Source organism: Mirounga leonina, unplaced genomic scaffold (assembly GCF_011800145.1).
Source record: "Mirounga leonina isolate KUSES-001 unplaced genomic scaffold, KU_Mleo_1.0 Mir_115, whole genome shotgun sequence".
In the NCBI taxonomy this organism is placed as follows: Eukaryota; Metazoa; Chordata; class Mammalia; order Carnivora; family Phocidae; genus Mirounga; species Mirounga leonina.
This window is the reverse complement of record NW_023270268.1, coordinates 88,398,069-88,416,217: the sequence shown is the minus strand read 5'-3', so window position 1 is coordinate 88,416,217 and position 18,149 is coordinate 88,398,069. Positions and strand designations below refer to the sequence as shown.

General features: G+C 53.3%; 1 protein-coding gene across 1 annotated transcript in view; it reads right to left on the bottom strand.

The window, feature by feature from the left end:
- Window positions 1–18,149, bottom strand: part of ADCY5 (adenylate cyclase 5) — a 148,582-nt gene that overhangs the window by 46,560 nt on the left and 83,873 nt on the right. The window contains exons 2-3 of the mRNA XM_035000010.1: window positions 13,850–13,999; window positions 9,340–9,461 (exon numbers count right to left, since the gene is read on the bottom strand). Of these exons, the coding sequence (XP_034855901.1) occupies window positions 9,340–9,461; window positions 13,850–13,999 (272 nt within the window). The remainder of the gene's footprint in view (window positions 1–9,339; window positions 9,462–13,849; window positions 14,000–18,149) is intronic.

Below are 18,149 nucleotides of genomic sequence, written 5' to 3'. Positions count from 1 at the left end.
GGCGCACAGAGTAACTGTTCAATAAAATGTGCCACCCGGTGACTGACCGAGGACAGGTCACAACCACGTGCCCTCTGCCCTATCCCCCCCCGCCCCCCCTCCAGCCCACAGGAGCCGCCTCTATTAGCTTCCCAGGGCTGCCACAGCAAAGCGCTACAGACGGGGTGACTCAGAGCCACAGAAATGTATTCTCTCACAGTCCTGGAGGCTCGAGGTCCGAAATCCAGCTGTCGGTAGGGCCATCCTGCCTCTGACACTCTGGGCAGAAGCCTTCCTGGCTGCTCCCTACTTGCTGGTGGTGGCTCCCCACCCTTGGCATTCCCGCGTTGCAGCGGTGTTACTCCAATCTCGGCCTCTGACCTCACATGCTGTGGTCCCCGTGTATCCGGGTCTTTATACAGCATTTTCCTCTTCTTATGAGGGCACCACTTATATTGGATTAGGGGCCCATGCTATTCCAGCGTCTTAACCTGATTCCATCTGCAAAGACCCTATTTCCACATTCTCAAGGACCAGGGGTCAGGACTTCAACATATCTTTTAGGGGGACACAGTTCAACCCAGGAGCAGTGCCTAATGTGTATTTGTTGAATGGAAGAGAATATTCATACTTTCAAAGCAAGCAAGAGGCAAGACCGGTCACTCCAGCAGCTCTTCCTTCGACTCCATGGGGCCTCTTGGGGTCCCAAGCTAAGTCACCTGAGACAGGAGCCCGTGGGGCCAGCAGTGTTCACAGGACGGACGGCAGAACAGTTACAGAGGCCATGAGCAGCTTCCTGGTCCATGCCAGCAGGCGTGGGAAACGACGCTGGTGTGTGAAGGGCCTCCGGGTGGCTGAGAAAGCCAGAGCCTCCCTCCAACCTGCTGGGATCTACTCCTCGTGGCCCCTCCTGGGGTTTTCAACAGCTGCTGAGGAGTCAGGGAGGACGAGGTCCTGGCGGACGAGGCGGTGCCGAGCGGGGGCAGCCAGCCAGCTGGAGAGGAGTGGCTCAGAGCAGGGCTCAGAGCGGGTTGCTACCTCGAGCCAAGGTTTGGACAGGGTCTGAACCCCTGCAGCCTCTCCTACACATTTATGGAAATTCTGCCACCTCCACATTCCCCCCACCTCCTGTCACAGGTGAAGTTACACTCCTCTGATACTGCCTCAGGGGAGGATTTTGCTCGGCGGCTGCCACTCCGGAACCTCCTCTGTTTTTGAGGTTGACCCAACTGCAGACTGTCTGTTCCCCCGGCCAAGGTTTCCTGATCGGCTCTGGGGTGATCCTGAAGGCCATTTTCCAACCACGCCGGGCCCAGACATGCAGTGAGGTCCTCAGTCATCCATCAGCTCCCACGTGAGAGCTCATCTTGGCAACGCGATGGGGCCCTCGTGGGGGCGCGCAGACGCCGGGCCGGCTCCTCCCTAACGCCCGCCATCCCCCACTTCTCCTCCACAGGCGAGAGCACGCAGGTGCCCATTCAGCCCAATTACCACCGCAGGCCTTTCGGCGCTCTGCCCAGCTCAGCCCAGCTTCTCCACGCGCATGTTTGGGGAAGCGCATTTCCCCGCCGTTGCTCCCTCTCGTACCAACAGGTCCGGTGACCCGATGAAGATGCTGGAGTCTGACTCTGCTTCTGAACAGAAGCCACATTCAGCAGCACATGGGACACCCAAGACGCCGAGGTCTCCTCACGGTCTGCGCCTGCGCAGAAGCCAGCACCAAGGACCTGCTCCTCGGACCTGCACTTTTCGGCACTGCACACAGAGGGGACTCAAGAAATGCTGAGAGGCAAACCGTCTGTCGAGGCAGGCCCAGGAGGGGTGGGGCGGCTGGAGAGACAGAGGTCATTGGGCAGGGGCAGGAAGGGAGTACGGCAAGGTGTCAGGGAGCCTAGCAGGAGCTGAACGTCGTAGGGAAGCAGGGCAGGAAGTGCCCAGCAGCATAGCCTGGGGAAGCCCGGCCAGAGACGAAGGGTCTACCCCCTGCAGCGTGCCCCCCATTTGCTCCAAACCATACAACCTGGGGAGCGTCTTGGGTTCAGGCCCCTCGAACGATAAAGGAGAAGCAGTGGGTCATAGTGCTAGGTGAACAGTGCAGTCAGGCTGGTCATACCAATATCTGGCTGACAAAGGACACCATATGACTGAGCATTTTCCAAGGGGGGTTGTGAAACAATTAGAGCAGGGCGTATGGACAAGGAGCAGTGGGAGAACCTTCTGAGGGACAGGCTGGGAGAGTCAAAGGGGGGAGGCCAATGAGAGAATGCTGAACAGACTGCACGTACATACGGATTCCACCCTGGACAGCCATGCCCTCTCCACTCTCATGGCAACGGGCTACCTTCCTTCAGAAAGTGGAAGGGCCCTGCGACCGGCTTGACTGTCAGGATTGGGTCCAGCGGGTCTAGGGTCAACATATGTCCTAGAATCCCTGTTGCCAGCCTCGGGGCCTCCTGTAGACCCCATTCCAACCCCTGATCCCCTGATCTTGTTTCTGCCCACCAAATCCTACTCCCACCACCCAGACAATGGACCTCCCATCACACTTACAGACTTTATGCTTACAAAGCCTTGAAAGAGCTGGGGAAACGCAGCCCAAAGGAGAAGCCCAGGAAGGGGGGACAGGACAGTACCAAGACGGAGCAATAGTCAGTGACCTCTCAGTGATAAGTACATAGTGCTTTCTATTGTCTTCTCTGTATTGTTAGCTCCTAATTTTCTTTTCTTTTTCTTTTAAATATTTTATTTATTCATTTGAGGGACAGGGGGAGAGAGCACACAAGCAGGGGGAAGGGCAGAGGGAGAGGGAGAAGCAGGCTCCCCGCTGAGCAAGGAGCCTGATGCGGGGCTTGATCCCAGGACTCTGGGATCATGAACTGAGCCGAAGGCAGAAGCTTAACGACTGAGCCACCAAGGTGCCCCTGTTAGCTCCTAATTTTCTATAAAGAACACACATCCTTTATAGAATAAAAAAGGTTGAAAACTAATTACATTCTTCTAGGATCTGATTTTAGCCCTTCTACCTTCGTGATGTCTTTTCTGACTTACCCAACCCAGGATAATCCTTCTTATTCTGAATTATTAGGATCAGAATTTCAAAGGCATAGCCTGACACATTCAACAGGTCAGTGTCTCTTCACCCTAACTTCTCTCTCTTGCCATCTACTCCAGGGCCCCCAATTTTGAGTCTGAAGTGCTAAAATAATGAGTCCTAGCTGGCTGCTGGCTCCATTCCCCATTGATCCCCATTTGGTGTCCAAGGACAAACTCAGGTCTCTTGTGAAGACCCACCTCCACGCAAGGAAGTGAAGAAACTAAACCGCGTGCATGGTTGGTGGAAAGGCAAAAAGGCGAGTTGCTATGGAAAACACTGTGGGCTTCCTTAAAAAATTAAAAACTAGGAGTATATGCCATACGATGTAGCAATTTCACTTCTACACATTTATGGAAAGAACTGAAAGCAGGGACCCAAGAAGGAATTTGCACCCCCACGTTCACAGCAGCATCATTCACAACAGCCAAAGGTGGTGGCCGCCCAAGTGTCCATCCGCAGGTGAATGGATAAACAAGGTGTGCCCTACACACACCACGGAGTACTATTCAGCCTGAAAAAGGAAGGAAATCCTGGCCCACGCTACAACATGGACGAACCTTGGGTACATTGTGCTGAGTGAAATAAGCCCTGGAGGGCTTAAGAACAAGTCCTGCATGATTCCACTTACATGAGGTACCTGGAATAGTCAAATTCGCAGGCACAACATGGAATGGCAGTCGCCAGGGGCTGGGGGAGGAGAGGAATGGGGAGCTATTGTTTAATAGGTACAGAATTTCGGTTTTGCAAGATGAGAAAAAGTTCTGGAGATGGATGGGGGTGGTGGTTGCACAATAGTATGAAAGGTTAAAATGGCCAATTTTATACTATGTATATTTTACAACAAGTAAGATAGTTGATTAAAGAGCAAAGCCCCAACCCCAGTGGCTTCCCCAGGGGGACCAGCTGGGTTATGAGGTTCCCACGGCACCGGGCCCAGCCCGACCTCACTGCTGAGGGCTAGACAGTCCCTAGGGGGCAAGCATGGAATCTTTTCTATCTACTCCTAGTCATACCTGGCAAAGAGTGGCAGCACAATAAATGTGGAATGACTGAGATAATAATATAAAGGCCACTTGTGTCTATAATTGGTATAGCGTAGAGCTCAGAATACTTTTCTTAATATCAGGTTGGAGACAGGAATGCTAGGTTTACGGACCATCCCTTATGTGGTCGGTTGTCAGGAATACGACTGGAGGTAAACATTTTTCCTCTCTGCCCACAGGGTGCACAATCCACCCACAGGTATCTGAACATCGAGGACGTTGTCGCGAGGCCATTATAATTCATAGCCATGCCTCAGCTGAGCCAGACACCAGAACGACCTGGGGAACACAGCCAAGTCCTTGACGGAGACGGGAGAGGAGATGATAACCTTAAAAGGGGGAGGTTCGGGAGAGGTCGGGGAGAGAAGGGAAAGAAGAGGGAAGGAAGGAGGAGAGGGAACCCTCCCCAGGCCCCTCCAGACCCCCACTGTGCAAGGATGGCTGTTACCTCATTTCCACCCCTGGATTAGCAGCTCTTCGGCCAGACCCCTGAGAACGAGGCTGTGATTTGAGCCAATGAGCCAAGACCCCCCGCACTCTATCATGAACCCCTCCCAGGGTCCAAACAGAGGAGGCCAGGTGAGGACCAGCACCCCCTGGAGGAGTTGGCTCTCTGGCCCTCCCCACCATCTACAACCTTTAAAAGCTAAGGGCTCTAGCGTGAGGACAGGTCATTCAGGCATCGAGCTGTCTCACTCAGTATGGACCCACATGACAGTGGTGTAGCCTTCAGTACCCTCTCAGGCTCAGATGTCCCCTGCCCCCTGAAACCTTTGGGGTATTGGCTACCTGACCTTGACTCTTACCTCGTACTCTGCTCCACCTCCAGAGGGCAAAGAGTCTGCAGCTACCTCTTGGGTGGGGGGTCTGGCAGGGGCCTTCCATACTCTACCTCATCTACCCTCCCAGCACTCCTGCAAGGAGTGAGTCCTAGGGCCCCTCTTACAGGCTCTGTTCCTTTGTGGCTTTTATCATAACAGAATAACTGAGTGGTAAGTTTTGTAACATCTATGGATACCCCTAAAAATGCAAAGTCCTACCCCCATTCCTCATGTGATACATTCCCAACTTACTAATTGATCCACGGTTTACTGTAGGTCTTCCTGTACAGAAAGTGAGCTTCCCAATATCAGAGACAGTGTCCCTCTTAATTCCCATTGCAATCCCTGCCTCTATAGCTAAGTGTCCCACCAGTGGAAGCAGAGAAAAACATCCACTGAACGGATGAGCCAGGGGACGTCACTATTCCCATGTTATAGATGAGGAACCTGAGGCTCAGGTTAGGTGACTTGCCCGAGTTCCCACAGCTAGTAAGGGGCAGAGAGGGGTGTGACCCAGGCTGCTCAACACAGACACTCATCTTACTCCGCAAGGGTGACGTCTTGGTAAGGGTCACCTGGTGGCAGCTGGGTTTTGGCATCATCTGTATGTTTACTGTACCCACGGGGATATGCTATGTGCCTCTAGGTCTGCCCCCTTCCTCCAGCCTCAATGTCCCTCCTCCCAGGCAGAGCTGCCTCTGCTGGCATGTGCTGGAGGCCTTTGTTCCCGGAATGGGGACAGCACAGCCCCACTCTGGCCCTCACACTGCCGGCTGCAGGAGAGGCAGGTATCTGGGGGGAGAGGACATGGAGGAGGGCCCTCAAGCCACAGGCCGGACCCCCAGCCATGGGCCCCAGGCCCCAGCTAACCAGTCCCACCAGAAGGGCTAAAACATCTCCAGCTGTCACTGTGTGTCAGACAGGAGAGGCTGGGGGCCCCAGGGGGGTCTCCAAGGGTTCCTGGGCCTCTGGCCCACCTCAACGCCTTGCCAGCGGTGGCTCAGCCCCACAGCATCCGACAGGCTCCTGGCGGGTCCCAGGGGGCAACTCTTCTGTTGGGGGCCAGGAGAAGGTGAGGCCACAGAGAGCAGTGGGGTTCCACTGTCACCCCTCCCTGCCCCGGCCAAACTCTCCCCACCCATTAGTCTCTTCCCCTTCCGCAGATCCAGGCCCAGTCTGTCACACCACAGGGTTGATTTATTTTTCTTGTGGCCTTGCTCTCGGAGGGGGCTAGAGAGCGGCATGTCATCACCCTCTCTAAATATTATAACTCCGCAGAGAATTGACAAACGTGACTCATCACCCTTCCACTCTCCAGCTAGAGAATCCCCAGGCCTTGCTTTGTTGATAGGAGTGTGATAATCATCACAATAATAGCAGTAACGATAATCACTGCTCCCAGTTACGGAACACGTGGCCAGTGCCAGACACCATGCTAAGCGCTTCCCTCACACGTTTTCATCCTCTCTTTGCAACTCTGCTAAGTACCGGAGAGGAGGAGACTGAGTTCAGAGTATCAAGACCTATCACTCGCCCTGCTCACATGGCCAGGGGACAGCAGAGCCCGGCTGATACGGGGGGCTGCCTAACCCCGGGCCCCAGGCCTAATCACTGCACCATAAGCCCGGCCCCAGAGTGCATCTCTACACTGTGATGTCATCCCTCCACCTACTACTCAGTCACCCAAGTCAAAGGTTCAACCCAAACCAGAGACTAAGCCTGCAATGTGTTTCCATCAAGATCTGCAGCCAGGGCTGCTAACAGAACAGGGACCGGGCCCCCGCAGGCTATTTGCATATGATTGCTTGTGGCTGGCCTCTGATGTGTGCCAGCCACCACCAGCCTGGTGATTTCAGAGTCAGAATTATGTGTCTCTATGAAAAGGGTAACATCTTGATTTTTCTCTCCTTTTATCAGCTGCCATTGATCTTAGCACATCCGAAAACAGAAATACCCCCACTGTGGCTGGGAGTCTAGTTCTCGCCACGTGCACACTCAGGCCACCCTGTGATTAGGGTACTGTTCTTTTAGTTACCCAAAGTCACAGCCTCTGTGGGAGTGGAAGGGTGAGGGGACATCACCCCAAGAGCGGGTCACTCCTTGTGGTAGCCGAAGAGGCCTGAGTCAGCCCCTCTGATCAAACTCCCTTGCTGGAGGGCTGAGGGCCCAAAGCAATGGAGGGGCAGGAGACGGAGGGGTGAGAGGCGCTGGGCAAAGATGCAGAGATGGCCAGATGTGTTAGCCCGGCCAGGCTGAGAACCTATGCCTCGCGTGCCAAGCTGTTTCTGAGCTGTGAATTTTCTGCCTCCCCTTTGTGTTCGACTTCATACTTTAGTGGAGTCCACCATAAGCTCTGCTGAGCTAAGAACAATCAAGGAAAGCACCTTTTGCCCACGTTGTGTTTGGAACAATGCCAGGGCCGGTGAGGCGGTGAAGACAGGACCGAGAGAGGAAATCCCAGAAAGGGGGAGCTCAGGGGTTCATATGTGTTGGAACCACTTGGCTCCCACCTGAGCTTTGGGCCTCTGGGATGTGTTCTAACAGGGAAGGCTATTTCTTTGTGTGTCCTAGAGTCCCCCAGATTTCAGGGGTGGCTATCAGACAGGAAAGGCCCTGGTGGGTCCACAGTGTCTGTCTCTCTCTCTTTTTCTCTCTCTCTCTCTCTCTAGAAGCCAAACCTCTCTCCTCCCTCTCTTCAGAGTCTCCCCTTGGCTTGGGGGCTTCCTGAGACTCCTTCCCACAATTCCTCATATACACTCCTTTCTCCTGGGCATATAAAAAACGGCTAGTAAGACTAGGTAACAACTCTGCTACGAAAAAGCTTTCTGAGGGCAGCTGTCCCACTTAACCAGCTCTAGGATCTTAGACAAATTAATCTCTGTGCCTCAGTTTCCTGTAAAATGGAGATAATAGTACTATCAACCTCTTACATGTATTCTGAAGACTCAGTGAACTTATGAAAGTATTCAGAATAGCGGTGGGTCGAAGAAGATTCTATATGAGCATAACTATTGTTGTGAGCAATTATTCCACCTCGTGGGGGCAGAGACGGGTGTGAGAATTTGGGAACCAACCCGTCAGCGCGACCTACCCAGTCCCGGGCCCTGCTTCCCTCTCTGAGCTCGGCTCGGCTCCTGAGCAGGCCCGGGGGCTCGGCCGGCGGCAGCCTTCTTCCCACCGCTGGCGACACTCTCCCTGCCTGACAGTGGAGCATGCGTGGGCTTCAGGGGGATTGGGGTACCCTAAAAACTGAGGACAAAAGTGTTGTTCAGGTAACCTTTTCTCCCAAAGGCTTAGAGTCTATTTTGGACAGGACACACGGGCAGAACCAACAGTCTTGGATTCCGGGGCACACTTGGGGACTGGGCAATTCTGCCTAAATTCTGACGGTTTCTACAAGAAAATACAGTGCCCTCCCTCCCCACCCCCATGGCCATCAGCCTTGCCTTGAGTGGATGTATATTAGTGTGTGTGTGTACGTGCATGCACCATAATTTATATCATTCCACTTAATCCCTTTATGAAAATTCAGCCCAAGCCTCCAAAGGGTTCCCTCTCCACCGGCCTTAGAAGATTCGTGGGTCCTAGGAAAACCTGCCCAGGGAGAAAGTCATTCTCTCGAAGGCACACACAGCAGCTCCCTTTCTGGGCATATGGGAGGATTACTGGGCTCTCCAGGAGCCGTGCTGGATGAAGGCCTCTACATCGCTCCACGTCCCCATGGAGCTCCTAAGCAGATTTTGCACTCTATTAGGCTACATCTGTTTGCACATCCCTGCTGTCAGCAGCTTCTGTCTAGAGAAATGGCAAATGTGCAGTAAAAGGGGAATGGGCTTTGGGGCAGGCCGACCAGGATGCACCCCAGCTTTACCGCTCCTGGCTAAGTAACCCTGGGCGAGGGTCTTAGCCATTCTGAGCTCAATCTCTAAACAAGGGATGCTGATAAGGGTGCCCCCCTTGCAGTGTGGTCAGGAGGACTGACAACAAGGTAGGTAATGCCTAGTGCAGTGCCTGGCACACACTGGCTTAGAAGGCATGGAAGCTGCTAGATGATGATGAAGATTGAGATGATGATAGCGACATGTGGGTCCCCAGTCTGCTTTCTGTCTCCCTTGCTAGGCTAGGAGTTTCCCCGACAGCTGGTGCTATTGCTTTCTTTCTCCTCCTTCCTTCTCTAGCTTTTCCCTGGGGCCTCCCCTCCCAACCCTCGATAATAATTCACTTCACCAACCTCGAGGGTGCCATGCAGCCGGGGTGCCCCAGACAACACCCACCCCAAAGCCACAGGCCACCCTGTCAGGCTGTGCTCCCTTGGGAGGGAGCAAGGGGGGGGGGATTGTCATCTCCCTGGGGGATCAGTCCTCCCTCCCACCCTGCCGTCGCCCCCCAGCCTCACTCCTACCTCACGTTGTCATGTTTCTGGATGTAAATCTTATGGAACATCATATCCTCCTGCTTGGCATTGATGTCTGCTTTCATCTCCATGGCAACATGACGGGGGAGGACAGACAGCAGGAGCCGCTCCTGGGGAGGGAAGCACACACTTTCATCACAGCTCCCTCCACCTGCCTGGCGGTCCCCCTTCCCTCCCCAGGCCGACTCCTCCGCACCTGGGCTCCCCACCTACAGGGCCCTGGGGAACCCCACAGGCTTGAAATTCGAGGAGCTAACACTTATGTGAGGGTGGGGCTAGCATCATGCCCCCAAGGCTACTTGAACCCTTCTTCCTGGGAGACCACCCGGGTTGTCTGTGCACATACTTGGGGAAGAGCACACCTGCTGAACCTATAGTACGGAGCCCCCTGGAATCCTGGATGTCACCTGAGACCATGTGTGACCGCGAGCAAATGACTGAACCTCTCTGACCCTCAGCATCCTCCTCTTTAAATAGCGATGGAGCTGTTGAGAGCATTACGTGAGATTCACTCAATTAGTCACCAAATATGTACTGCGCCCCTACCATGTTCTGGGCATCATGCTGGGGGCCCCGAGTGACAACTGTGGGACAGGCAAGGTTTCTCCTTCACAAAGCTCCCAGTCTCGTAGGGGTACGGGGTACGACAGGGCACTGCACAGGGGTGCCTGACCTCAGCTGGGGAGAATGGTGTGGTCAGGGAGGGCTTCATTGGGACCAGAAGGATGAGGTTGGGGTGCTCCATTTCCACATAGGGGACAGGAGCCCAGAGAAAGGGAAAGCACACGGACTCTGAAAACCCGAGAGAAGCGAAGAGCTGTTGAAGAGGAGGTGGGAGAGAAGCAAGGAGAGGCGCCAGGGCTGCGCTGTGGAGGGGAGGGCCCCGACTTTGCCTCCCTTCCGCCTTCTTCCCCCGGGCCGGCCTGCTGCAAGAGGTCCAGCTGCGTCAGGAATGGGCAACCTTGCCCTGTGCCCTGACAGCCCACTACCCACACGAGGCGCTCTGCCAGGCTGGCTCACGGACTTCTCCCACACGGGGTGGCTTCACCTGGCTGGCCCAGCCCTCCTCATTCTCCCTTCGCTCGCCCGCTAGACGCTGGGCCATCACCCATGCGGCCGTAAGACTCTGCTCCTGCATCTTTCTGGGTTCTCTCCCTCCTCCTGCGCGCCACACAGCACATCCCCACCTCTCTCCTCTTTCTGCTCACGCTCGCCCCTGTGAGCATGGTTCCCACCAGCACCTCTGCCCATCACCTCCTACTCCCTAGCCCTTGTCCAGGCTCCCAAGTCTCCAGCTGCCCCCTGGATGACTGGCCACTACGGCCTTGACACCACACCCCAAAACATGCTCACCTTCCCAGGTTTCCACTCCCCAGTGGCTCTTCAAGTTCCCTGCTTTGGCCCATGTCAGCCCCATTCTCCTGGTCCAAGGTCAACACCCCGCCCTTGTAACTGCTTTTACTCTTCAGAACCTCCCCTCTGAGATTCATCCCTGTCCCCTCGACCCCAGGCCCTGTCCAGCTCTGACCAAGTTCTGTGGATGCGGACTCTCGTCCTTCCTGTTCCATGTCCACCTCTGCCGCCTGGACAAAGTTCTCACCTGACTGTGGGATCCTGGCCGTGCCGTCCCATCCAGACAACCCCTCCTCAGCCCTCCTGGCTCCCTGTATGGCCCCAATCTCTCCAGTACATTGCCTTTGTCATGATACTCCCCGGCTCAAAGGCCGCCAAAGCTTCCCTGGGTTCCACCAGCCACAACAAATGTGCGTTCTTCTGGACCCAGTGAGCCCACGCCTCTTTATTTTCCACTACAAACCCATTCTACCCGCCCCCTTCCCATGCCTGGCCTGCTCCTGCCAACCCGGGCCTGGCTGCCATCCTTATCCTTCTGAAGCCTGCTGTCTCTGATCCACCTTCCACATGGCAAGCCAGTGAGTGATCTTTCTAAAACATACACCTGACCCCCTCGCTGCCCTGCCTAAAACCCTCCTATGCTTCCCGAAGCTTCCAGAACCAGCCCCCAAGCCCAGCCTGGCCTCAAGATTTCCACGATCTGGCTCCCCGCTACCCCTCCCTACGCCCAGCACGCCCTGAGCTCTGTTCCAGATACAGTGAACCGTGGGACACTTCCCAAGCTCCTGGCAGTGTTTCTTTGCCTTTGCACACAAGCTCCCCAGCTAGAAGCCCCATCCTCACATACTGCCGGAACCCTCCTTCAGGGCTCCCCCCTCCCCGGGGGGTAGGGTCCTGGCTCTGGCAGCGGCATCCGCTCACCACTCAGGGCCTTCCTTCCGAGTCCTTGATCACTCGGCGTGTCGTGGTCTGTTAACAGGGTCTCCCTGTAGTGCGTGCAGTGAGACCCCCGAGGACGGAGCTGTGTCATGCTCAGCTCCCCAGCTGACAGCCTCGGGCCTGGAAAACACTGCTAATCCACTGACAGTGCTCTCCATGGGTTAGCTCGGTCTCCCTGAGCATCCGTGGACATGGCCTTCAATGGCTATTTACTGAATTCTCAGTAAGCAGTTCTTGGTGACAGAAACACAAACTAAAATACAATTCTGTGGAAATACAGCACAGCTGGGGAAAGTGCGCTATATACGGTTTATCCATGAGAGACCTTCCCATATTTATAACCACTTCTGGGGCTGAGGGTCAGAAGTGTGGGTGCGGATGGCTGGAGAACAGTTCTGAGTCCCACCATCAGGGGGCACCTCGGAGTGCCCCCCCAAGGACCCAAGAGCAGCACCTTCTGCAGAGGGCAGGGGAGGCCCAAGAGCTACTGGGAGCCTTTCCCCAGGAAGCACGCCTCCCCTCCCTGCTATCTTGGCTCAGAACATGGTAAAGCAAATGGATTTTCTCCCCGAAATCCCTGTGGGTTTGCTGGAATGTCCAGCCTGTCCAGGCCAGTGCAAGTAAACTGTAATGAGCTGTAAAATACGCATTTTACTGGAGAAGGAACAAGGCCCCCGAGTGACAGGGGATACTCCCTGACACAAAAAGGGAAGGACGGTATCCCGATCTCAGGCGAGAGATGCCAGGGCCTGAACTGGGACGAGAGAGGGGGCTCCTGAGGCACGGAGGGGCTTAGAGTAGGGTGCAGAAGGGCGCCAACCTTGTCAGAAAGACAGTGGGAGGACTAGGGGACACCGCTGAGTATGGGGTTCGCTCAAGAGCGAGACCAGGAGTTCAGACAGGGCCAAAAGAATGCCTAGGGCAAGCCAGGCCTCCGACTAGACGGCATGAGCTGGGGACCTGGCCAGACACAAGGGCCACAGCAGCAGGGCTGGGCAGGAAGCAGGGACAGGCCAGGCGGCGACTGGGCCGGGAGGGGGTGTGCGGTGCTGGAGACACTGCAGAGCCTCACCCCCTTGCTCAGCCATCCCGACACGGCCAGCCCATGTCATGTAACTCCTCAGGAGGCATCCAGATGGAGTCAGAGACCCTCTCACGTGTGGTCAGACTGCTGTGCACTTGGGGTGTCCACAGCATGCAGTCTGGGCAAGCGAGGAGGGTGCAGGGGACTAGCGCTGGCTAGGCCTTTGTCTTCCTTGTCCCCAAGCTCAAAGGCAGCAGGACTCCACTCATGTTTGTTGGGTAGGCGTGAACATAAGAGGAGAGGAGAACCTGCTTTGGAGTAACTTCATCTCTAAGAGCCACACCTAGTCCAAGTTGAGTAGAGGCCCCGTCACCCTGCTGACCTGTCCACACTCTCCCCTGGGGTCACACAGCCCCATCTCTGGGGCTCCTATCTGTGAGCTATTCAGCTCCAGCCTGTGCCAGAGGCCCAGACCTCATCTGGTTCACACACAGGAGAGGGCACATGGTCCTGAACCCCAAACAGGATGGCAGGCAGCCAGGGAGGGAACCCTGACACAGCCCTCCGTCCTTTCCCTGCCCCCACCCATGAGAGCACACGGGGGCAGCTCCCTCTGCCCCAGCGCTCCCTACGAGAAACACTCCGAGTCTGTGCCCCTGTGAATGGCTTACTTCCCTGCCCAAATGTTCTCTGAGAGTGAGGTTTAGGGTGAGACAGGACCATCAGCCTTTCTCTGAACCAACCAAACCCCAGAACTCAGCACAGGGAAAGTGCCTAGTGGGGGTGTCCCAGGGGCCAACAGCTCTACCTCTTCTCCTCTCTCCTGGGGAGCATCTTAATCCCAGATGGGAATGCTGAAGCTCTCGCCACTCCAACTCATCAGCACTGGGGAGGGGTCTGGGTTGTGTGGCTTGTTTGCAGCCCACAGGCGAACACTGAGGAGGCAGGAGGCAAGCACTGGGGTAGAACTTTCTCCAAAGTCTCCAGAGAGCATTCCCACAGAGCCAGAAATGCTAGGCTCCCTCCAGGGAAAACATTCCCTTCTGGCTGGGTCCCTGCCCAGGGAGGTGGGGCTGGGCAGCTACAAGGGGCACAGTTGGTGGGGTGGCAGGTAGCTGGGCTGAGGCTAGTCTGGAGCCTCTGCTCCCTGTAGCCATGCAAGGGCAGGAGGGCCTCACTCACCTGTTGCTGGTTCTCCCGTTGTGAGTGGAGTCGTGCCTGGATGCACTCCCGGGTCTCCTGGAAGGCCTGTCTCTGGGAGACCTCAGCTGGGTAGTGGGTGCAGACACCCACGATGTTGGTGCAGGAGAAAATGAGGACATTGGAGACAAGCTGCAGAGGGACAGATGAAGACACGGAGCTCAGGCCCGGAGTGGGCACCAGTCACTGGAGCCCCAACCCTGGCCCCTGGAGCCCCCAGCCCCCGGGTTAACACACATACACCCACCTGCAAGCAAACCAATGCCAAGGACACCCGCCCCTGGCTGGCCACAGGGAGTAGCCAAGCATAATAGGTCAGTCTCTCGGACGTCCTTGAAGCCCAGAGCTTGGCAGGTCTATGACAGGTTGTGGCCCTACAGAACTGAGTCTCTGAATAATCATACTGTGCATGCCCATGGCCCCAGAGATGAAAAGATCCGGCATACCGGTGAGGCTGTGAGGGAGCTGTGTACATGTTGGGGATGGCAGGGGCATGGCAAGGAAGGTTCCATAAGGGTCACAGGATTTCATTTTTTGAAAGTGTGATAGAGTCCAGCATAGGACTAAGGGCTGCCCTTTTGCAGAGGGGCCTGAGATGATTATTTTTATATTAGCTTATTATTCCCCAGGATCAACTGCAAAGAAGCAAGCAGTTGCTGGCTACCCATGAGATAGCCAGCATTGTGCCGAGTCCCCTGAGGACTGAGAGAAGGATAAGGTCCCTGGCCAGCAGGGGTCAGTGTCAACAGCGGGTCCCCGCTCCTCTTCCTGGACTTCCATTCCTTCTCTGCACCAGCCCCGAAGCCCCCTGACAAGTCCGGCATACCAGCTGGTGAGTAGCCACTGTCGCCCTCTGCTCCGCACTCACGCCCTTCTCCGTGCCGACAGAGATGTGTGTGTGGAAAAATACTACTGTCTCTCAGGGCGCAGAGAGAAGGCTGGAATTCTTTGGAAAGGAGTATTTACTGAAAAGCTAAGGGAAAACAGAACACAACACTACACACCCCACAAAAGCAAGTTTACACGGCACATCTCATATCCTGGCCAAGGAGCTGTTGAGACCAACTTTTTCTTGGCAGGTGCAGCTCCTGGGATATCTGGGTAAACTGACACTAGTCCTGCCCTTGCCTCAGGCCACACAGAACAGAAGACACGCAAAGATGTACAGGCTTCTAGGACTCCATCACTCCCTCCCAAAACTTAGTTCTTAGTCTCAAAGACAGAAGGGAACCCCGATTGACCCCCGGCACCTTCTGCTGTAGCTCCTGAAGCCTTCTGAGACTTCAGCACCTGGCAGTGACCTGGCAGACAGCCCCACACACTCATCTTCCTGGGGCCTCTTTGTCTCTGGAACCTAGAGACTCTGCATTCAGGTCTGCGTTCCACCTGAAGGCCTTCCCCACCCTGGTATGACCTCCACCCAGGGTCCTCAGCCAGCCTAGGCCTGGAGGCCATGTGGGCCCCATGCTGGATGTGGTGCCATGCTTCCCCGGAGATATCCTATACCGTGACTGTCCCAATCCATGAATAGAAAGAGACTTTGTCTTTCCCATCCCAAAGTCCTGCTCTCTCCTTGGTTGCACAATAAATTCTGGTTTCCTGGCCAAAGGACACTGTGAGCTCCCCTCAAGCACCTCCAGGATACCTTCCAGATGCTTCCTGGATGTGCCTCCAGGGAAGGGGCAAACTCAGATTACCAGCTCCACCAATTCTAATGATGACTCATAACTCCCCCAAACCTCACTCCAACCCCATCCACCTCAGAATTGTCATTTCATGTAAAAACATGGCAGAGAAAAACACAACCTACTCATCATAAGGAAAGAAAACCCCTGCTGTACCAAGCTTACAATCCAGGTGAAGAGATAAGTGGTCAAGACTGACAGAGAACCAGCAATACGAAGCAGAAACAGCCTCACGCCAACCAAGAGAGAGAGGAGGAAATCATGGGGAGGCAAGAGAAGAACTCCTGGGCAGGCCATGGCACACTGGCCCTGGGCTGGGGTCATAGTTGGCAAGTCTGGCAGGCATGGGAAAGGGTATACCTGGGAAGAGTATCCATGACGCTCAGGTTTGTGAGGTACTCAGGGTCCCCGAATAAATAACTCAGGCTCTATGATCCTGAGGGGAAGTCCACAGAGAAGATAGAGCTGCAAAGGCAGACCAGAGCCAGACTGAAGGGGCATTTGAATGTCAGGTTGAGGAGGCCTGGCACAATCCTTACACAATAGGAGCATGAAGGATTACTGAAGGAAAGAACAGCAGGATGAGCACACAGCTTCAGGAAGACTCATCAGGGGCAGGAGTAGCGTAGGGAGTAGGAGACAGGTCAGGAGGCTGCCACAGAAGCCCAAAGACCTACATGAGGCCAGGGCCAGGCAAGGCAGAGCTGACTCAGAAGGAAGAGCCCCAAAGACCAGGGGGATAAGGTTCAGAAAGAAATAGACTGTGGCCTACAGTAGTAACCAATGCGAGTGACCAATGCGACAAGCCTCCAGGAAGCCACTGGGGCCCACTGAGAGATAGGTAAGGAGAGAGAATGAGATGAGGAGGTGAAGGCTGAAGGAGGAATCTTCAGGGAATGCTGGAGAATGTTCTAGTCAGGGGATATATTTTGAAAAGAGAGGAAGGTGCCAGATGACTAAAAACAGGAAAAACTGGGAAGGAAAAGATGACGAGCTACCCTCAGATAGGATAACATATCATGATAATGCAACATGGCCAAGTGGGGTTTATCCCAGGAATGGAAGGCTGGTTCAACTTTGAAAAATCAATGTAATTCACCATATTAACAGACTGAATAGAAAAACCATATGGTTATTTCAATAGTTACTGAAAAAGTGTATGAAAAAATTCAACATCAAGGCAAGATTAAAAAAGAAAAACTCAACAAATTAGGAATGGAAGAGACACTCCTCAAACTGATCAATGGCGTATACAAAAACCTACAGCTAACATCATACTAATAGAGAAAGACTAAATGTTTCTGTTAAGACCAGGAACAAAGTAAGGTCGACCCCTTCCTCACTTTTATTCAGCATGGTACTGGAGGTTCTAGACTATGCAATAAGACAAGAAAAAGAAATAAAAGGCATACAGATTGGAAAGGAAAAAATAAAACTGTCTTTTTGTCACCTGCATGCGGGTGATGTGCAGAAAATCCCCCCAAATTCTACAAAACAGCTACCAGAATTAATAAGCAAGTTTAAAAATACAAGAATACAAGATCACAGGATACTAGTTCAATATATAAAAAGCAACTGTATTTCTATATGTAAGCAATAAATAATCTGACATGAAATTTTTGAAGTACCATTTAAATATCACCAAAGCTATGAAATATTTGTGTATAAACCTAACAAAAAGCACACAAACCTGTTCACTGAATACTATAAAACACTGATGAAAGAAAAAAAAAGACCTGAATAAATGGATATACCATATTCATATATTTGGAAAACTCAATATTGTTCAGATGTCAATTCTCTCCAAACTGATGTAGAGATGCAACACAATCATAACCAGAATCCAAGCAGGATTTTTTTTTAAAGATTTTATTTATTTATTTGACAGAGAGAGAGATAGCGAGAGCAGGAACACAAGCAGGGGGAGTGGGAGAGGGAGAAGCAGGCTTCCTGCCAAGCAGGGAGCCCGATGTGGGACTTGATCCCAGGATCCTGGGGTCATGACCTGAGCTGAAGGCAAATGCTTAATGACTGAGCCACCCAGGTGCCCCCAAGCAGGATCTTTAAAAAGATATTAACAAGCTGAGTCTATGATTTATATGAAAAAGCAAAATAACTAGAATAGCCAAAATTATTTTGAAAAAGATGAACCAGTTGGAAGACTCCTACTACTCAATTTCAAGACTTACTATTAAGCTACAGTAATTAAGACAGTGCAGTACTGGCATAAGGATAGAAATAGAGATCAATGGAATAAAGTTGAGAGTCCAGAAATAAACCCTTCCATTTATGGTTAGTTGATATCTGACAATGGTACCAAGACAATTGAATGGAGAAAGAATATTCTTTTCAGCAAATGATGCTAGGATAACTTGATACCTACATGTAAAATAGTGAAGTTGGATCCCCTACTTCACACCATATATAAAATTAACTCAAAGTGGATCAGAGACCTCAATGTAAGAGCTATAGCAATAAAACTCAGAAGAAAACATAAAAGTAAATCTTCATGACCTGGGATTAAGCAATGATTTCTTAGTTGTGACACCAAAAGCACAAATGCAAAAAAAAAAAAAAAAAAAAAAAAAAAAAAAAAA